Source organism: Sturnus vulgaris, chromosome 28 (genome assembly GCF_052056855.1).
Source record: "Sturnus vulgaris isolate bStuVul1 chromosome 28, bStuVul1.hap1, whole genome shotgun sequence".
NCBI classification, from domain to species: Eukaryota; Metazoa; Chordata; class Aves; order Passeriformes; family Sturnidae; genus Sturnus; species Sturnus vulgaris.
Genome location: NC_142270.1, coordinates 5,088,866 through 5,105,048, shown reverse-complemented (window position 1 = coordinate 5,105,048; position 16,183 = coordinate 5,088,866). Strand labels below are relative to the sequence as shown.

Below are 16,183 nucleotides of genomic sequence, written 5' to 3'. Positions count from 1 at the left end.
GCTGCTGTGGCTCCCACCTCTGCCCTCCACACCTGAGATCCATCCCCTCTTCCCAAGTGAGAGCAGAATGTTCAGGATGAGTTCTGGAGGACTCCAGGTTATCCCAACCACAGCAGCTTTTCCTTCAGGAATTCAGTGTCCAACCTCGAGCTCAGCTCACCACGTGCTCCCTCTTTCCCACCTGCTCCATCCGACAGCATTCCCAGCCTCCGGATGCATCCAGGACACTCCGGCTCTCCCACCCTTTTCCTGCGTGTTCCCACCAAAAGTGGGGAGCCCCCAAGCCCCAGCACCGCTCCCAGACCCCACTCTCGGGGCTCCCGGCACATCCCTGCCCATGGGAGCATCCCCGCGAGCATCCCCGGGGCCGGCCGCACATTCCCGGCTGGCATCGCCGCGCTGAGCAAACAGGAAACACTCGCCCTTTGTTAATCCCGGCCCGGGCTGCGCGTTAAATATTTATCTGTGAGCGGAGGCTGGTGCTGGGAGCCGCGAGGAGGGAGGGACCGAGGCAGGGCTGGCGCTGGAGGCTCCTCGCCGGGCACGGGGACACTGCGTGGGGACCAGGAGGTGAGTGGGGGGGTTTGGGCAGGGGGTGTTGGCACCCCGAGGGGGGCTGTGATGAAGGGGGGGGCTGCTCCTCGCATCGCCAGCGGGTGCTGCGACCTGGCGAGGTGGCACTTGGTGGGCTGGAGGGGACCTGGAGGGGACCTGGAGGGGACCTGGAGGAGATGATCAGCCCTTGGCAGCAGGGATTGGGGTCGGGGGTCTCCTCGCTGGGTTTAACCCTCCCCGGCCCTGCTGCCATCCCTGCCCTTGTCACCCCGGGATTTTCCAGCAGGATCAGCCCCTGTCCCCAGCCCGTGTCCTCGCCACGGTGTCCCCAGCTGGCACCAAGGAGCGGCCTCATTCCCACGGCATTGGGGTGGGAGCTGCGTCCCCCAGGGCCGTGGCAGGGGGGAGGACACCCGAACTTGTCCCCGGTGTCCCCGGTGTCCCCCGGGCGCAGCATCGCAGCCGGACAGGGCTCCTGCCATCATCCCCCTCGTCCCCAGCAGCAGCAGCAGGGGGCGGTGGCTTGGTGGGGACAGAGGGGTGGCAGCGGAGCCACCATCGCCCCGGGAGCTCACGTGGGAGCTCACGGGATGAGGAAGGGCTGGGGCTGCCCCGTTTTGGGGGTGTCAGCAGTTTAGGGGAGCAGGAAGTGGCCGGCGGGTGAGTGGTGGGTGCGGGCGCTGCCCGAGGGGGCGAGGGGCACCCCCAGAGCAGGGCACGGGGGTGTCCCATGGGGGCCCATGGCCGGATTCCTTAGGGATGGGTGGATGGGGGAGATGAGGGGTGCAGTGGGGATGGGGGGGATGAGGGGTGCGATGGGGATGGGGGGGATGAGGGGTGCAGTGGGGATGGGGGGGATGAGGGGTGCAGTGGGGATGGGGGGATGAGGGGTGCAGTGGGGATGGGGGGGATGAGGCGTGCGGTGGGGATGGGGGCTCTGCTCTGGCTGTGCCCCCACACCAGCGGGGCACAGGAGCACAGACCCCACTCCCCACTTCGGTCCTCACCTCTCAGCATTTCCCTCCTCACCCTCTTCCAAAAATCCTCCCTAAATCCTTTTCTCCATCGGGTGGGGAACCGGTGACGCTGGAGGGGGTGAGGTGGGACACAGGCAGGGCACGGGGGTCTTACATGGGGGTCCCAGTGCCCAAATCCCTGTGGGATGGAGAGATTGAAGGGATGGAGGAGATGGAGCGATGGAGGGCTGGAGGAAATAGGGGGGATAGAGGGTCACCCGTGGGAAAGCGGCGGCAGTGGGGATGGGGGCTCTGCTCTCGCCGTGCCCCCATCTCGGCTCTCGGAGGTCCATAGGAGCACAGACCCCACTCCTCCCCTTAGTCCCGACCTCCACCCAGCACTCCCCTCCCCATCCCTTCCCGAAAATCTCCCCCAAATCCCCGTCTCCATCGCTCCGGGGGGCCGGCGACGCCGGGCTCGCCCCGTTTCGTAAGCGGGGGCCGGGTGTGCGGGAACGCGTGCGCGGGGCGTGGGATGAGTTCAGCCTCTTGGCTCCATTCCCTGGATCCCATCCCTGGAAATGTCACTGGAAACTCTGAATGGGCCGGCCCCGCTCCAGAGCGGGGAGCGCTGGGGGGGCAGCGCACCCCGGGGGTGCCGGGGCACACGGGGACCCAACGCCGGGGCGGACGGCGGCTCCCGACCCTCCTGGGGGATGTTCTTGGGGGGATCTCCCCTCCAGCCCCCCACGATACTCTGAGGCCCCCCCCGCTCCCTCCGCTCCTTCTCCCGGCAAAGTTCGTGCCGTGGATTTTTCTTCCCTGCCGCTCGCTGCTCCGTCCCGCTCGCCCCGGGGCTCCCCAAAACCCCGCTGCTTCCCGGGGGTCCCCGCTGGCACCGCCCAGGAGGTAAGAGCTGGCTGGGGGGGCCGGCGAGGGGACCCCCGGGGACAGATTTTGGGGGACATTCCGAAGGAGAAGGACGGGGCCGAGCCCTGTGCGGGTGCTGCGCTGGGAGTGGCGTAGAGGTTTTTGGGGTGCCCTGGGGGGATGGGAGCCTGCACCTCACTTTCTGTACCCCGGGGCACATCCTTCCCTGATCCTCAGTTTCTCCACGGGGATAATTAACTAATTACAGCCTTGGGGCTGCGGAGCCTGCAGCGGTGTGGGGAACCGGGAGCCGAGGGGTCGCCAGCCCGATTTGGGGGTCTCACACACACAGAGGGCACCGTGTCGGGCTGGCACCCCCCGGCAGCGCCCCGGGATGCCCGGTTTGAGGCGGGGTCTGGCCGTGCTGGGCACCTGCGAGCACCGCGGTGGGGACGGAGCCGTGAGGGACGAGCACAGGTGTCCCCTGAAGGCCCCGGTGCTGCGCTGGCCTCCGGAGCCATCCCGGTGTCAGGAACGGCTCCGGAGCTCCCGTCCCCCCCCAGCTGCCCCCCGGCCGGTCCCCGCTGAGTCACAGCATCGCCCTCCCGGCGGGCGGTGCCGGGCTCGGGTTCGCGTTCCCGGCTCCTCGTCCCTCCGTCCCCTCTCCCTCCCTGTTTGCGCTGCAGGGCGGGGAAATATTTCTGCCCTGTCGTGTTCCCGGCACTGGCAGCGCTCCCGGGCGGGCGACGCTGCTGCCGCCACGTGCCCGGGCGGGAGGGCACCGTGCCGGGATGCCGGGCCGATCGCCCCGAGCCGCTCCGGGCGTGTTCTTCCCTGGGCTGGATCCATCCGTGCAGAGCCAGGGCAGGGCCAGGCGCGGGTGGTCTGGATCCGCATGGAGAAGGCGGTGGGGACCCGTGCCAGGGCTGGTTCTAAACAGGAGCAGCCGCTTTCCCTGGCACAGCGAGGTTCCCTGAGCTGGGGACGCTGCCACCGTGGTTGCCACCCCACAGTGATCATTGTCACCCCACACATGGTGTCCTCTGAATAACAGGGGACGCTGCCAGCGGTGCGGCTGGGGGTCCTCCGAGCCCTCATCTCTCTGGGAAAACCTGGGAATGCTCAGAAAACAGAGGCACGGGACGCCTCGTGAGCACGGCTGCTTTTCCCACAGGGCAGGGCCAGCATCCCACACCCCCCGGCCATGGCGGGCCGGCTCCTGCCCCCCGACACCAGCCCGGCTCTGGGTGTGGAGGACGTTCCCCATTCCCACCCATCTCTGCAGGTGTCCCCGCAGCACACGGTGACACGGGTGAGTGGGGCCGGGGGCTGTCACGTGCTGGTGGGTTCAGGGGGGCTGCACCCCTCCAATCCTTGGCGCTGCCCCCGTGCCAGCCCCTCCCCTGTGCCACAGGTGCCCATCATCCGCCACCGCGGCTCCAACACTCTCAACTTCCTCTTCCATGACCCGGAGAGCCGCGGCACTGCCGAGAACAGCCAGGGAGCTCCCAAGAGCTCAGGTACAGCCTTGAGCATCCTGGGACCCCCCCGGGGACTCCCCCGAGCGATGTTTACCTGAGCAATGCTCACCTGAGCCATACTCACCTTGTCTCCAGTGAATGAGTGGTACCAGACCTGGCCGGCCAAGGAGGCGAAAGCCCCCAGCACCCCTGTGCCCACCCAGCCCACCCCCAGCCCCAGGGCTGCCCCCAGCTGCCCACGGCCACCGGGCTGGTCGGCAACCTGGACCAAGGACAGCAAGCGGCGGGAGAGGCGCTGGGTGAAGTACGATGGCATCGGGCCCGTGGACGAGACGGGGATGCCCCTCGCCTCACGCTCGGTGAGTGGGGGCGCAGGGCGGGGGTGTCACCCCGCTGTCACCCCCTCACCACCCCGATGTGCCCCCCCCAGAGCGTCGACAGCCCCCGGGACTGGTACCGCAGCATGTTCCGGCAGATCCACCGCAAGCTGCCAGGTGAGCCCGGGTGTGCGGGTGTGGCACAGAGCGGGCACAGCTCGGCGCCCGCTCAGCTCCTCCATCCTCAGAGCCCGACTGGGACACCCATTCCTGCCCCACCACGGCGCCTCCATCGCCCCCCAAACCGCGGAGGAGGGGCTCGGCCCCAGCGGAGCCCCCCGGAATGCCCAACGGGATGGACTGGTGAGCGTGGCACAAGGGACGGGGGTGCCCACAGGGTGGGGGCTGTGGTGGCTGAACCCCTCCCGCCCTCCACAGGACCCGCTGGGGTGCCACCGGTGCCACCACCGAGCCTGGCAGCATTTTTGACTATGAACCAGGGAAGTTCTGTCCACAGGAGCAGGTAGGCAGGTCCTGGCACATGGGGAGGGCAGTGGGCACCGCAGTGGGCACACACCTGACCGGCCCCTTGCCCTTTCCAGAGCCCGGCAGCAGCACGGCCGAAGCGGGCTCAGTCCATCGAGGTGAGGTGGTGGTGGCAGGTGGGGGTCAGGGGGTGGCAGGTGGGGGTCAGGGGGTGGCAGCGGGGTCCCGGTGCCCGTGGGCAGTGCCAGCCTGGCCCCCACAGCCCCGTCCTGCCCGTGCCCTGTGCAGGTGCTGCTGGAGCAGGAGCTGGAGCAGCTCAGCGAGGAGCTGGAAAAGGACATGAGGGACATGGAGACACGCCGGACACCCCGCCAGGTAGCCCAGACCCCTCCTGCTGCCCCTTGGTCCCTGCAGGGCATCCAGCTGTGCGCACATCCAGCTGTGCGCACATCCAGCTGTGGGCTCAGCCTTTGTGTAAGGCTTGGACATGCACACGCTGGGATGCACAGCTGCACGCATCGTGGCCGGATGCGTGCACATCTGGATCGATGTTTGGATGGGTGCATGCACAACTGGATGCCTGCACAGCTGGATGTGTGAACAACTGGATGTGTGCGTGGCTGGATCCCTGCACATCTGGATGCCTGCCCGGCTGGGTGAATGCACAGCTAGCTGCGTGCACATCTGGATGCGTGCACAACTCGGTGCCTGCCTGTCTGGCCCCACGCACATCTGGACCCACGCACGGCTGCTCAGCGGCCTGGAGCCGTGGCTGTGGGGCTCTAGGACCCAGCCCGTCCGTCCGTCCGTCCGTCCGGCGGTTCATTGGCGCAGCCGAGCTGGACTCCTTCGCTTCCCGCCGAGACTCGGCCTCCTGGATGATTAATTTTTCTCTCCCACCCCCTCCCGCTCCTCCCGGCAGAGCCCGGCGGCTGCTCCCACCGCTCGCTCCCCTGCTCCGGCCTCCCCGGCTGCTCGGTGAGTTCAGCGGTTGCTCCCACCCCCCGCACCCCCAAATCCCCCTGCCCAGACCCCACTGAAGGCGAGGGACAGGACCCCGCTCTGGGGGTGGCGGGAGGGTTGTCCCTGCAGCGTCCCGCGGGTTCGGAGTCCCCAGGCATCCCCCACGGGATCCCCACGGAGCCCCCCCGTGGCAGCTCTGGCCCCCTCGGTCCCCCCACACCCCGGCACGGGTGGGAGCCGGCGCCGGGCCGGCTGCCCGGTGGGTGTGACGGGGCCGGAGCGGGGCTGACCCTTTCCCCCGTCCCTGGAGCAGGGACGCCGTGTCCCGGCGTTTGGCTCCGTCCCAGGGGAGGTGGCGGCGCTTGGATTCCCACCGCTGTGTCCCCATGTCCCCAGCGAGGCGACAGCTGTGCCGGAGGGTGCCGGAGCACCCCGGGATGGGGTGGGAACCCCGGGATGGGCTGGGGACCCCGAGGTGTCCCCACAGACCCCTCTGTGCCCCGGCAGCGAGAGGAAAACAAACAAACAAACAAACAAACAAGCGCCTCCTCTTGTAGGACCGACCGTAACCCCCAGGGGCGCACAGGGTGGGTGATCCCCCCCTCCCCAGCCCCTCCTCCGGCATGGGGGGCGCATTTGGGCTCTTTAAGTGCCCCCCGGAGCGGGATTATTCATTAGCCAGCCCGCCCTCCCCTGTTCCGTGCTTCCTGCTCGGCCGCAGCGGGGCCGCGCTGCCGGAGCTGCCGGAAAACTTTGGACTTGTCCCGCTTGGCTGCCTCTGGATGAGACCCTGGAGGGGTGAAGAGAGCAAATCCCGGGGGTCTTGGTTCTGGGGGACCCCAGCGTCCTCACAATGGGGTACCCAGTGGTTCTAGTCCGTGGGATCCCGGGGTCCTGGTTCTAGAGGACCCTGATATCCCGGTTCATGGAATTCAGGCATCCTGGTCCTGCAGGACCCCAAATTCTTGGTCTATGGGATCCAGGGGTGCCGGTCCATGGGATACAGGAGTCCTGAGGGTCCCTGATGTCCTGGTCCATGAGACCCAGGGTCCTGGTCCATGCAATTCACAGGACCCCGATATCCTGGTGTGTGGGACACAGGGGTCCCGCCCCTTCCAAGGGCAGCAGGGTCAGAGCTGGGAGGGTTCATGGCAGCAGGGCTGGACACGAGGATCAGCCCTGCCCTGAGCCACTGTCACCCCACAGGAGCCCTCTGTCACCCCACCGGCTGTGGAGCCCCCCTGTCACCCACCGCTCACCTGCCACCCCCAGCATGGAGCGGGGTGGGCTGGGGCTGGCCAGTGACTGGAGCCACGCAGCCCCCGGCAGAGGTGAGCCCCCCTTTAACCCCCCTGAGCCCCCCAAGCCCTGCCATGGGTCACCCCAAACACCCTGGCTGGTGGCACCTCGCTCTTTGCAGACACCCTCAGGCCAGGGACCCTCCCCAGCTTGTCAGACCTGGGGGACCCCGTGGAGGCCGTCAAGAAGGAGGAGAAGAAGGTGAGGCTGGGCTGGTCCCATCCCATGTGGGATTTGGGATGGCTGGGGCTGGGGGTGCCCCATGGCAGAGCTTGGGGGGCTCGGGGGGGGGGGGTTTATTCTCCCTGTAACCTCTCCTCTCCCTCCCCAGATGAAAGCTGCTCGCCTCAAGTTCAACTTCCAGGCTGAGTCTCCCAAGTAAGCACCGGGGTCACTCCTGGGGTCCCACTGTGCCTCTCGGGTGATGGATGGGAACTGGGGTGGCCCTGCCAGCCGGGTTGGGGACAGGTCTGTGCCCGTGTGACAGTGTCCCTTGCAGGGAGCTGACGCTGCAGAAGGGGGACATCGTCTACATCCACAAGGAGGTGGACAGGAACTGGCTGGAGGGGGAGCACCACGGCCGCGTGGGCATCTTCCCCTCCAACTACGTGGAGGTGAGCCCGGGGCACGAGGGGACAGCGGGGACAGGGGATCCTGGCGCTGCCCCTCACCCGCGTGTCCCACCCAGATCCTGCCGCCCACGGAGGTGCCCAAGCCCATCAAGGCTCCCACGCTCCAGGTCCTGGAATACGGTGAGGCGCTGGCGCTCTACAACTTCAGAGGGGATCTGCACGTGGAGCTCTCCTTTCGCAAGGTACCGCCGCTCCGTCATGTGCCCATTCCGTGCCATTCCGTGCCATTCCGTGCCCATTCCGTGCCCATTCCGGGCCCATTCCGGGCCCCTCCGTGCCGACCCGCCCTCTGCTCTCTCGGCAGGGCGAGCGGATCTGCCTGGTGCGGCGAGTGAACGAGAACTGGTACGAGGGGCGGATCTCGGGCACCAGCCGCCAGGGCATCTTCCCCGCCACCTACGTCCAGGTGTTGAAGGAGCCGCGGGTCAAAGCCACGGCCGAGGACATCCCCTCGTCTCCTGCCCCCGCCAGCCCCCGGCTCGTGGCCGGATCCCCGTCCCTGCAGCGCTCACCCGGTCCCCGCATCCCCCAGGCTCCCACCGGCTCCCCCCGGGAAGCCAGGAGGGGTCCCGGGGTAGCGGGAGGGCGCCCGTCCTCTCCCCTCCACCTCGGCACCACCTTCCCCCCCTCCCCAAAACTGCTCCACGGCACCCCCAGCCCCTTGGTGGCCTCTGCCAGCCCCCCGCACCCTGCGGCCGCCCACCCCCAGGAGCTCCGGCGTCCCGCCTGGACCCCCGAGCAGGTGAGCGGTCCCCGCCCTGGTATCGTGCCCCCCTCAACCTTGGCATCGTGCCCAGGCACCGCTGGGGCTGTGGGTGCTGCCCTGAACCCACCCTGTCCCCCCACAGCGCGCCACTCCGGGGGCACAAACCGGTGCCCGCCCCGAGCCCGCCCCGTCCTACAACGGCTCCGAGATCCGGTGGACTCCGTAAGCAGGGCCAGGAGTGTCCCCAGGGCGCGGTGTCCCCACGAAGGGGGACGCGAGAGGGGGGGTGGGCTCTGCCCATGCTTTGTCTCGCAGGTACCGGGCGCTCTACCAGTACCGGCCCCAAAACGCCGACGAGCTGGAGCTGCTGGAAGGGGACAGGGTGGATGTCATGCAGCAGTGCGACGATGGCTGGTTCGTGGGTGCGTGGCCACCAGTTTGGGGACAGGGATGAGGTCAAGGTGCCACCCTCATCCCTCACCGCCTCTCCGCGTCTTTATCCCCACAGGAGTGTCCAGGAGGACGCAGAAATTCGGCACTTTCCCCGGGAATTACGTGGCGCCGGTGTGACCCGCGGCCATGGGGACCCCGGGGGGAGGAGTGGGATTGGGGGCTTCTCCCTGTTCCGCCTGGGCCACCCTGTGTCCCCTCCGTGTCCCCCCACGGGGATGAAGTGCCTCCAGTTCCCTCCCGCCCCTATGGGGCTGCCTCTAACAGGGACGAATCCCCCCGGCTCGGGGTGTCCCCCCCAGCCCAGTGCCTTAACCCGCCCCCTCCTCACCGCTGCCCGCTGCCACCACCCCGGGGGTCGCCCCGGGAGTGTGGCCGGTGCCGGGTCTGACCATGACGGCCGTGACCCTCGATGTGGGTCCGTGTCCGGGAGTCGCCTTCGCTTCTTTTCCATCATTAAAGCTCAGCTCAAGCCCGACTCTGAGAGTGCCGGGATTGGGGAGGAGCCGCTCCCGGGACACGTCCCACCGGGAGCCGCGGGGCGGGGAGCGGGGGGAGGACTCTGCGTGGGGCCGCGGGGATCCCCCCACGCCCACGGGCGGTCCCGCTCGGTGCCGGGGCGGGCCCAGCCGTGCGCCCCGTCGGGGGAGGGGGGGGGCAGCCGTGCCCGCAGCCCGGCCCGGCCCGGCCCGGCTCCTCCCGAGGAGGCGGTGCCGTCCCGGGGCCGCGCTCGGCTCCGCAGCCCCGCGGGGCCGCCCGGCTCGGCCGCCCGGGTGAGTGCGAGGGGCACGGGGGGCACGGGGGGCTTGGGGGGCACCGGCTGTGGCTGTGGGGGGTGTCCGTCCCTCGGGGGTCCCGGTGCCCGGGGGTGGAGAGGGATGTGCGGGCATGTCCCGCCGCTGTGTCCCCAAGTCCCCAGATCCCCGCGGGTGCCAAGTCCTTGTGTCCCCACGTCCCCGCGCCTCCTGGCATCGCCCGTCCCCGCCGCTCGCCCCGCGGGTGCCAGGCGGCACCGCCAGTCGCCGCGGGCACAAAGACATCGCTGTGCGGCGGGGACAGAGCCCGGAGGGAGCGGGGACACAGGTAGGGAGTGGGGGGCCGAGGAGGAGAGCAGGGGATGGAGAAGGGGAGCACGGACGGGGATGGAGAAGGGGTGCAGGACACCAAGGGGAGGTGCAGGGACTGGAGAAGGAGTGCAGGGATGGAGGAGGGGAGCATGAGAGAGAGGTGGGGTGCAGTGTCTAAAGAAGGGGTGCAGGGTCCGGAAAAGAGGTACAGGGCTCTTGGGGGGTCTGGGGTCGGTGCCCAGCTGGGTGTGGGGGTCCCCGGACTGGCAGCCCTCACTGCCCAGGGATGCTGAGCGGGGCTGGGCATGGGGAGGGGGTTTGGGGTTTGGGGTTTCCTCCCGGCGCTGGAAGCCCGGCCCAGGAAATTCTTCCGGGCAGCCTCTCAAGCCCCTCTTTGTGCTCTTGGGATTTTTAACATTCCCGGCGGCTGCGGACGGGGTGCCCGGTGCTGGACGGGGTACCCGGTTCCAGATGGGCTGCCCAGCTCTCCCAGGCTGTGGCGGGATGGATGGGATGGGATCTGGTGTAGATTTAGGGGATGCGGCTGCTGCCCATTCCCGCCTATTCCCACCCATCCCAGGGAGCCAAGGGCTGCCATGGGGACTCTGTGCCACCCCCGGGGGATTCTCAGCGTCCTTTACAGTGTGGATTTGCTATGGGATGAAGGACTGGAGCTGCTGGTCCTTGCTGGGTGTCGGATCCTGCTGTGCTGAGCAGCAGGACCCGTCCCTCGCTGCCACATCCTCCCCTCCAAACCCCGCTGGCTCGGCTCTGCCAGGCCACAGCGCTGGCCTTGCTGCCAAGGCGTCACCGATTTCCTGCCTTGCTCCAGCTCCTGGGAGCGACCTTGGCTGTGTCAGCTGCACCGCCGGGTGCCTGGGACCCCCTGGCCCCGGGGGAGGAAGCCGCCAGCCTTAGGGGACAAGAGGAAGCTGCGCTGGCTGGTGACACCCTGCGAGGACCTGGGTCCCCTCCCCGGAAGGAAAGCGCTGCCAGCGCTCTCGGGACCCTCAGGGTGCAGCGGGGACAGGGAGGCCCTCGTTGGATGGTCTGTGGGTAGGAGGAGGGGGGGTCCCCTCTGCCTCATCCCTTCACCCGGAATTGCTGACACCTCGCTCCTGCCCGCCCAGAGCCGCCGCTGCCATGCCGGTGACAGTGACACTGCCCGGCCCGGCCCCGTGGGGCTTCCGCATCTCCGGAGGAAGAGATTTCGGGAAGCCCATCACTGTCTCCAAGGTAGGAGCCCCCCACGTGTCCCCCGGGCCCGGGAAGGGCGCCGGGACGGGCCGGGCTGCTCCGGGGAGCGGATCCTGTTTGCTGTCCTTGAGGGATCCTGCTCCGTGGGAACGGCCCACGGCGGGCGACGGCGGCATGGGGGGGGCTCCTGTGGTGGCCCCCGGGCTGGGCTGGGCTGTGCCAAATTTCCGGGTGTTGTTTCCAAGGCCGTGGTCCCCTCCTGGCAGAGGGTCTGGTACTGTTCTGTCAGGGCCCAGGAGATCCCAGTGGGGTGGGAGAATCCCAGCAGGGTGGGGCTGGGGGCTTGAGGCTGCACGAGGGTGCACGAGGGGGTCACCATGTCCCCTTCTCCATGGAGGTGACAGAGCACGGGAAGGCGGCCACGGGTGATCTCCGGCCGGGGGATGTCATTGTCACCATCAATGGAGAGAGCACGGCTGAGATGCTCAACGTGGAGGCGCAGAACAAGATCAAGCAGAGCCCGGGGCAGCTCCGGCTGGAGGTGGAGAGGTGAGCGCGGGGGGTGGCCCGGACACCTGGCCCTGGGTGCCAGCGTGCGGGCTGGGGTCCCCAGCCACGTGTGTGTCACTTGTTCCCCTCCCTGGTGACTCTTGGGGCGGTGCCATCCCCGCGGGAGCCTGTCCCGGCTCTCTAATTAAGGAATCGGGTGCTAACGAGGCCAGGCAGCGCCGGCAGCCGTTACCTGGCCGACTGGTCCCAGCTGGGGACGCAGCTGCTCCCGGGGGTCACACCGCTCTGTGCTCAGGGGTTTTGTGCTCATGGGGAAGGTCCCAAACCCTGCTGCTCTCCCTTGCTCCAGGTCCCCTGTGCCACCTCCCAGCCACACCAACGGGGACACCTCGCCAGAGAGGTTGGCCACGCGCTTCCAGGTGAGCTCTGGGCAGCCCCCGCACACTCCGGCCCCCCAGCCAGGGCTGGTGGCAGCTGCTGGTGTCACTGTCACCCTCCTCTCCCCAGGACACGCTGTGGATGCGGAGTGAGAGCCAAGGTGCCCTGAGAACCCTCGACCCCAGCCTGGCATCCCTCACCCACCCACCTGGCAGTGCCAGGTAAGGCTGCACCGGGCTGTGTGTGGGGCTGGGAGGTGGGGAGGGGTCTGGGGAGGGCCAGGGACCCCCCTGATGTCTCCGTCCTCTCCCTCAGCTCACAACCCTTGGAGCAGGAGTTCACCTGTCCCGGCCTCCACCAGGTGAGCTGGGGGGCTGCAGAGGGGCAGGCGGAGATGCTGGGAGGGGGATCCGTGCACCAAAACCTTTTGAACCCCTAAACCATCCCCCTCTGAACCCCCAAATCATCCCCATTTTTAGCCCTGCTTTGAACCACCAAACCATCCCTCTTTTCAATGCTAAACCTTCCCCTCCTTGAGCCTCAGAATTACCCCACTTTGAGCCCCCCAACCACTCCCTCTGCACCCCCACGGCCACGTCACTGCCCGGCGCAGCCCTGCTGTCCCTCAGGGTCCCCGTCTGCGGTGGGTGCCACCGCTGTCCCCTCCCCGCCGCGCTGGCAGCACCCCCGGCCCCGCGGGCACCGCCGCACCTGCCCAGGGATGTTTTGCTCCTCTTGGCAGCGGCGCCAGCCTGGGGAGGCCAAACCAGTTTGGGAAGGCCCAGCCCCGCTCCCGCCAGCCCGGGGCACTGGGGTGTTGGCCGGGCAGGGACCCAGGGCCCGGCTCACCCCCGGCCTGGTGGGACACCCCAGGAGTGGGATCGGGATGCGCCGGGAGTGGGATCGGGATGCCCGGGGGCTGGATGCCTCCTCCACACCCGAACTCAGTGCCAGGATGCCCGCGGCCGCCCCATCCCTCCCTGCGGGCAGCCGCTGGCTCCGGGCTTGGCGTCTCCCTCCTTTCCTCCCTCCCTGCTTTCTCTTTTTCTTGTTTTTCAAGCCCAAATTGGGAAGCGCCGCGGCCCCGAGCGCGGCCCTTCCCAGCTGCCTTTGGCCGCAGCCCCGGCCGCCCCTTGGCTCCTCCGGCCGCCCGCTCCCTCCTTCCTCCCCAGCTCCTTGTTTGCTTTGGTGCCGGCTCCGAAGGGTCCCTCCCTGTCCCAGAGGGTCCATCCTTGCCCCGGAGGGTCCCTCCCAGTTCGGACACCCCCGCCACAGTGTTGGGGACACGAGGATGCCGTGCCCGAAGCCCCCCACCCCGGCCCCTGTGCCCAAGGGGGTGCTGAGGGGATGGCTGCCCTTGGATCCATCCCACTCTTCCTCGCATCCCAGGGCTGGCGCTGATGCCGGCAGGGATGAGGCCAAGGCCCGGCTCCTCCCGTGCCTAATTTTAGCTCATCCCTCGTGACCCCACGGAGCCTCAGCGCTGCCCCTCTCCCTGTCCGTGGGTCCAGGCAAGGGGTCCCTGTGGCCATGCCGGCGTCCTGCTGGGATTCATTCCCATCTGCGTGGCAGCTGCTCCCGGCAACATCGGCTTCCACTTATCCAGGGTTCCGCTCCCCGGCCTCGCCGGGGCCGCTAAGCAGGAGCAGATGGAGGGGAGGGGACGGGCGCAGGCGCCGGGTTTTGGGGTGGGAGTGCTGCCACTGACCCCAACCTGGGTGGGATGGAGAAGCAGCTGCCCCATGGAGCATCCCGCTGGAGACCTGGGCTTGGGGAAAGCCCCAAGGTCTGGTCCGGGTGTCTTTGGGGTGGTCTGTGGGCACTCTCAGACCGTTCTGGGGGATTGCCCCAGCCCGGGCCCCCCCAGGACATCCATCACTGCTCCCCTGCCAGGAGCGAGGACGCCTGAGCCGCCAGAACAGCTCCCAGGGGCCCGTCCTGCCTCCACCCCCCTGCCCACCCCCTGCGGAGCTCGGAGCCCCCCAAAACCCTTGGGAAACCCTCAGGGAGAGGCGCCTCTCCTCCTCCTCTCCCAACACCTGCCACAGGTACGGAGCGGGCTGCGGGCTGTGTGGGGGGGACACCCCGGCAGGGAAGCCCCCAGCCCCGTGTCCCCACGCCGGTTTGTCACCCGTGGGTGCTGAGGGAGCCCGTGGAAAGGGTTAAGTCACCTGTAGGCAGGTGGGGCCGTGGGAGGGCCGGGCAGGCTGGGGCAGCTCCCGGGGTGGAGGGAGCAGGTGGCGGACGGGCAGTGGGGTGCAGCCGGGTGGATCCTGGAATCCGGGTGCTGGGAACTCCCCCAAAAACCTCCCCTCGGGCTGCGCCCCACAGCCAGGGCTCGGAGCCGGCCATGAAGCGCTTGGAGGAGGACTCGGAGGTTTACAAGATGCTACAGGAGAACCGGGAGCTGCGGGCGGCCCCGCGGCAATCCAGCACCTTCCGCCTGCTCCAGGAGGCTCTGGAGGATGAGGAAGGAGGTGAGGAGGACACGGAGGGAGGGGTGGCACGGGGGTGGCAGGAGCCTGATGGCCTTGTGTCCCCACAGGAGCCCCCTTCCCCAGCCGGCTCTCGGCCGGTGCCCGCAGGCCCGTGGCCGGCGTGCAGAAGCTGCACGTCTGTGAGAAGTGCGGGAGCAGCATCGCGTGAGTGGGGCTGGGGGCCTGGGAAGGGGGTTCCGGGGCTGGGTCTGTCCCTGCCATCCCTCCTGGAGAAGCCAAAAAGGGGCCGCTCTCAGCGGTGGGGGTGTCCCGGGGCAGGATCTGTCCCCGACGTTGCTCCCGGCTGGGATAAAATGCGGCTGATCCTGGGTGTGGCTGGGACAGGATCCATCCCTGCTGTCACCGCCGGCGGGGTTCACATGGGGCTGATTGTGGGGTGGGAATGGGGCTGCGGGCCCGGGGGTCCCAGGGCAGGATCCTTCCCTGCCATTGCTCCCTCAGGGCGAAAATGGGGGCGGTCTTGGGGTGTGAGTGGGGTCGGGGTGGATCCATCGCTCCAGGGCCACGATGGGGCTGACCCTGGGTGGGAGGTGACCTTGGGGACACACAGAGTGGCTCGGCTGACCCCCTGGTTGTCCCCACATCCCCAGGACACAGGCGGTGCGGATCCAGGACGGTCGCTACCGGCACCCGTCCTGCTACACCTGCGCCGACTGCGGCCTCAGCCTGAAGATGCGCGGCCACTTCTGGGTGGGGGACGAGCTGTTCTGCGAGAAACACGCCCGCCTGCGCTACCAGGGACCCCCGGGCGGGCCCGTCCCCCGCCCTGTGTCCCCCCGCTCCTGAGCCCCGGCCACCGGCACCGTGAGATGGGGTCACCGCCGGCGTCCCCCGTGACCCCAGGGCTGTCCCACCCCACTGCGGTAGGGCTGGGCTGGGGGGCTGAGGGTGGATGGGATTTGGGGGGGAGGCGGTGCCAATTTTCACCCCTTTGTGGGTGTGTGTGATGAGCTGGGTGAGTTCTTAGCCTGGGGGACACCGAGGGGACATTGAGGGGGATGGGAGGGGGTCGCTTGAACACTTGGGTACCGGAGCGGGGGCTGGCACCGCTTGTGCACTGACTGCAAAGCGCTTCTCCGAGGAATTAAACCAGATTCTCTATAAATATAATATATATTTGCTCCACTGCCTTGTCTGCTCTGTGCCGGGACCCTAGGGCAGGGGGAAGGGGGGAGTTTTACCCCAAACCCAGGGTGCAGACAGGGACCCCCCCAGACCCCTCAGCCCTCTTGCCCTCACCCGGGGTGGGGGTCCAGGGTTTGGCACGGGTCCTGCTCCCGGGAAGGTCAGGGCTGCCCGCAGGGCTGGATGGCCCCTCCCTGCCCCGGCGTCCCTGGGAGGTGTCCGGGTTTATTGGGGGCTGTTGGCCGAGGCCTTTGTCCTGCTCCAGGTGCTCTTATCGCCGCTCCCCGCCCTCCGTGCCCGCATACACGGAGATGGCTTTGCTGTTATCTGGGATTTGCTCTTATCTGGGATGTGCTGTTGTTATCAGCGGTTTGGGAGGGACCCGTCCCTTCCCCTGTCCCTCTGCAGCAGGGACAGCCAGGACCCCCCGCCCCCCTCCACCTCCTGCCTGGGGTCTCACTGGGGTTTGTTTGGGGTGCGCCACAGCCCCCCGTGCGCCCCGGGCTCCGTCATGGAGCTCTACTCATCGAATTTCCCAATTAATTATAATCATTCCAGAGCAGCTGGGGCTGCCCCTGGATCCCTGGAAGTGCCCAAGGCCAGGTTGGAGGGGGCTGGGAGCAACCAGGGGAAAGTGTCCCTGCTCCTGGCAGGGGGTGGCACTGGATTGTCTTTAAGGTCCCTTCCCACCCC

The 16,183-nt window shown here is 68.4% G+C and overlaps 2 protein-coding genes across 3 annotated transcripts; both read left to right on the top strand.

Annotated features, from left to right (window-relative positions):
• Positions 1 to 477: 477 nt before the first annotated feature.
• SORBS3 (sorbin and SH3 domain containing 3) lies at positions 478 to 9,193 on the top strand. The gene is given in 18 exon segments (XM_014892918.2): positions 478 to 570; positions 3,556 to 3,693; positions 3,796 to 4,221; positions 4,293 to 4,356; positions 4,428 to 4,542; positions 4,618 to 4,702; positions 4,782 to 4,823; positions 4,954 to 5,040; positions 5,588 to 5,643; positions 6,835 to 6,959; positions 7,049 to 7,128; positions 7,259 to 7,305; positions 7,427 to 7,541; positions 7,616 to 7,741; positions 7,864 to 8,301; positions 8,408 to 8,487; positions 8,581 to 8,687; positions 8,774 to 9,193. Coding segments are annotated over 17 exon segments (2,163 nt in total). The 5' UTR covers positions 478 to 570; positions 3,556 to 3,585; the 3' UTR covers positions 8,836 to 9,193.
• Positions 9,194 to 9,420: 227 nt separating this feature from the next.
• PDLIM2 (PDZ and LIM domain 2) lies at positions 9,421 to 15,490 on the top strand. Of its 2 annotated transcripts, none has more exons than XM_088179844.1 (10): positions 9,421 to 9,488; positions 10,913 to 11,018; positions 11,377 to 11,528; positions 11,839 to 11,908; positions 11,997 to 12,088; positions 12,183 to 12,228; positions 13,761 to 13,915; positions 14,199 to 14,344; positions 14,413 to 14,509; positions 14,956 to 15,490. In XM_088179844.1, exons 2-10 carry the CDS (start codon positions 10,926 to 10,928, stop codon positions 15,149 to 15,151), a joined length of 1,047 nt encoding a protein of 348 aa, XP_088035970.1. In that variant the 5' UTR covers positions 9,421 to 9,488; positions 10,913 to 10,925; the 3' UTR covers positions 15,152 to 15,490. The 2 variants fall into 2 exon arrangements, with proteins under 2 accessions (XP_088035970.1, XP_014748401.2); XM_014892915.2 differs by lacking the exon at positions 9,421 to 9,488 and adding an exon at positions 9,753 to 9,798.
• Positions 15,491 to 16,183: the final 693 nt, after the last annotated feature.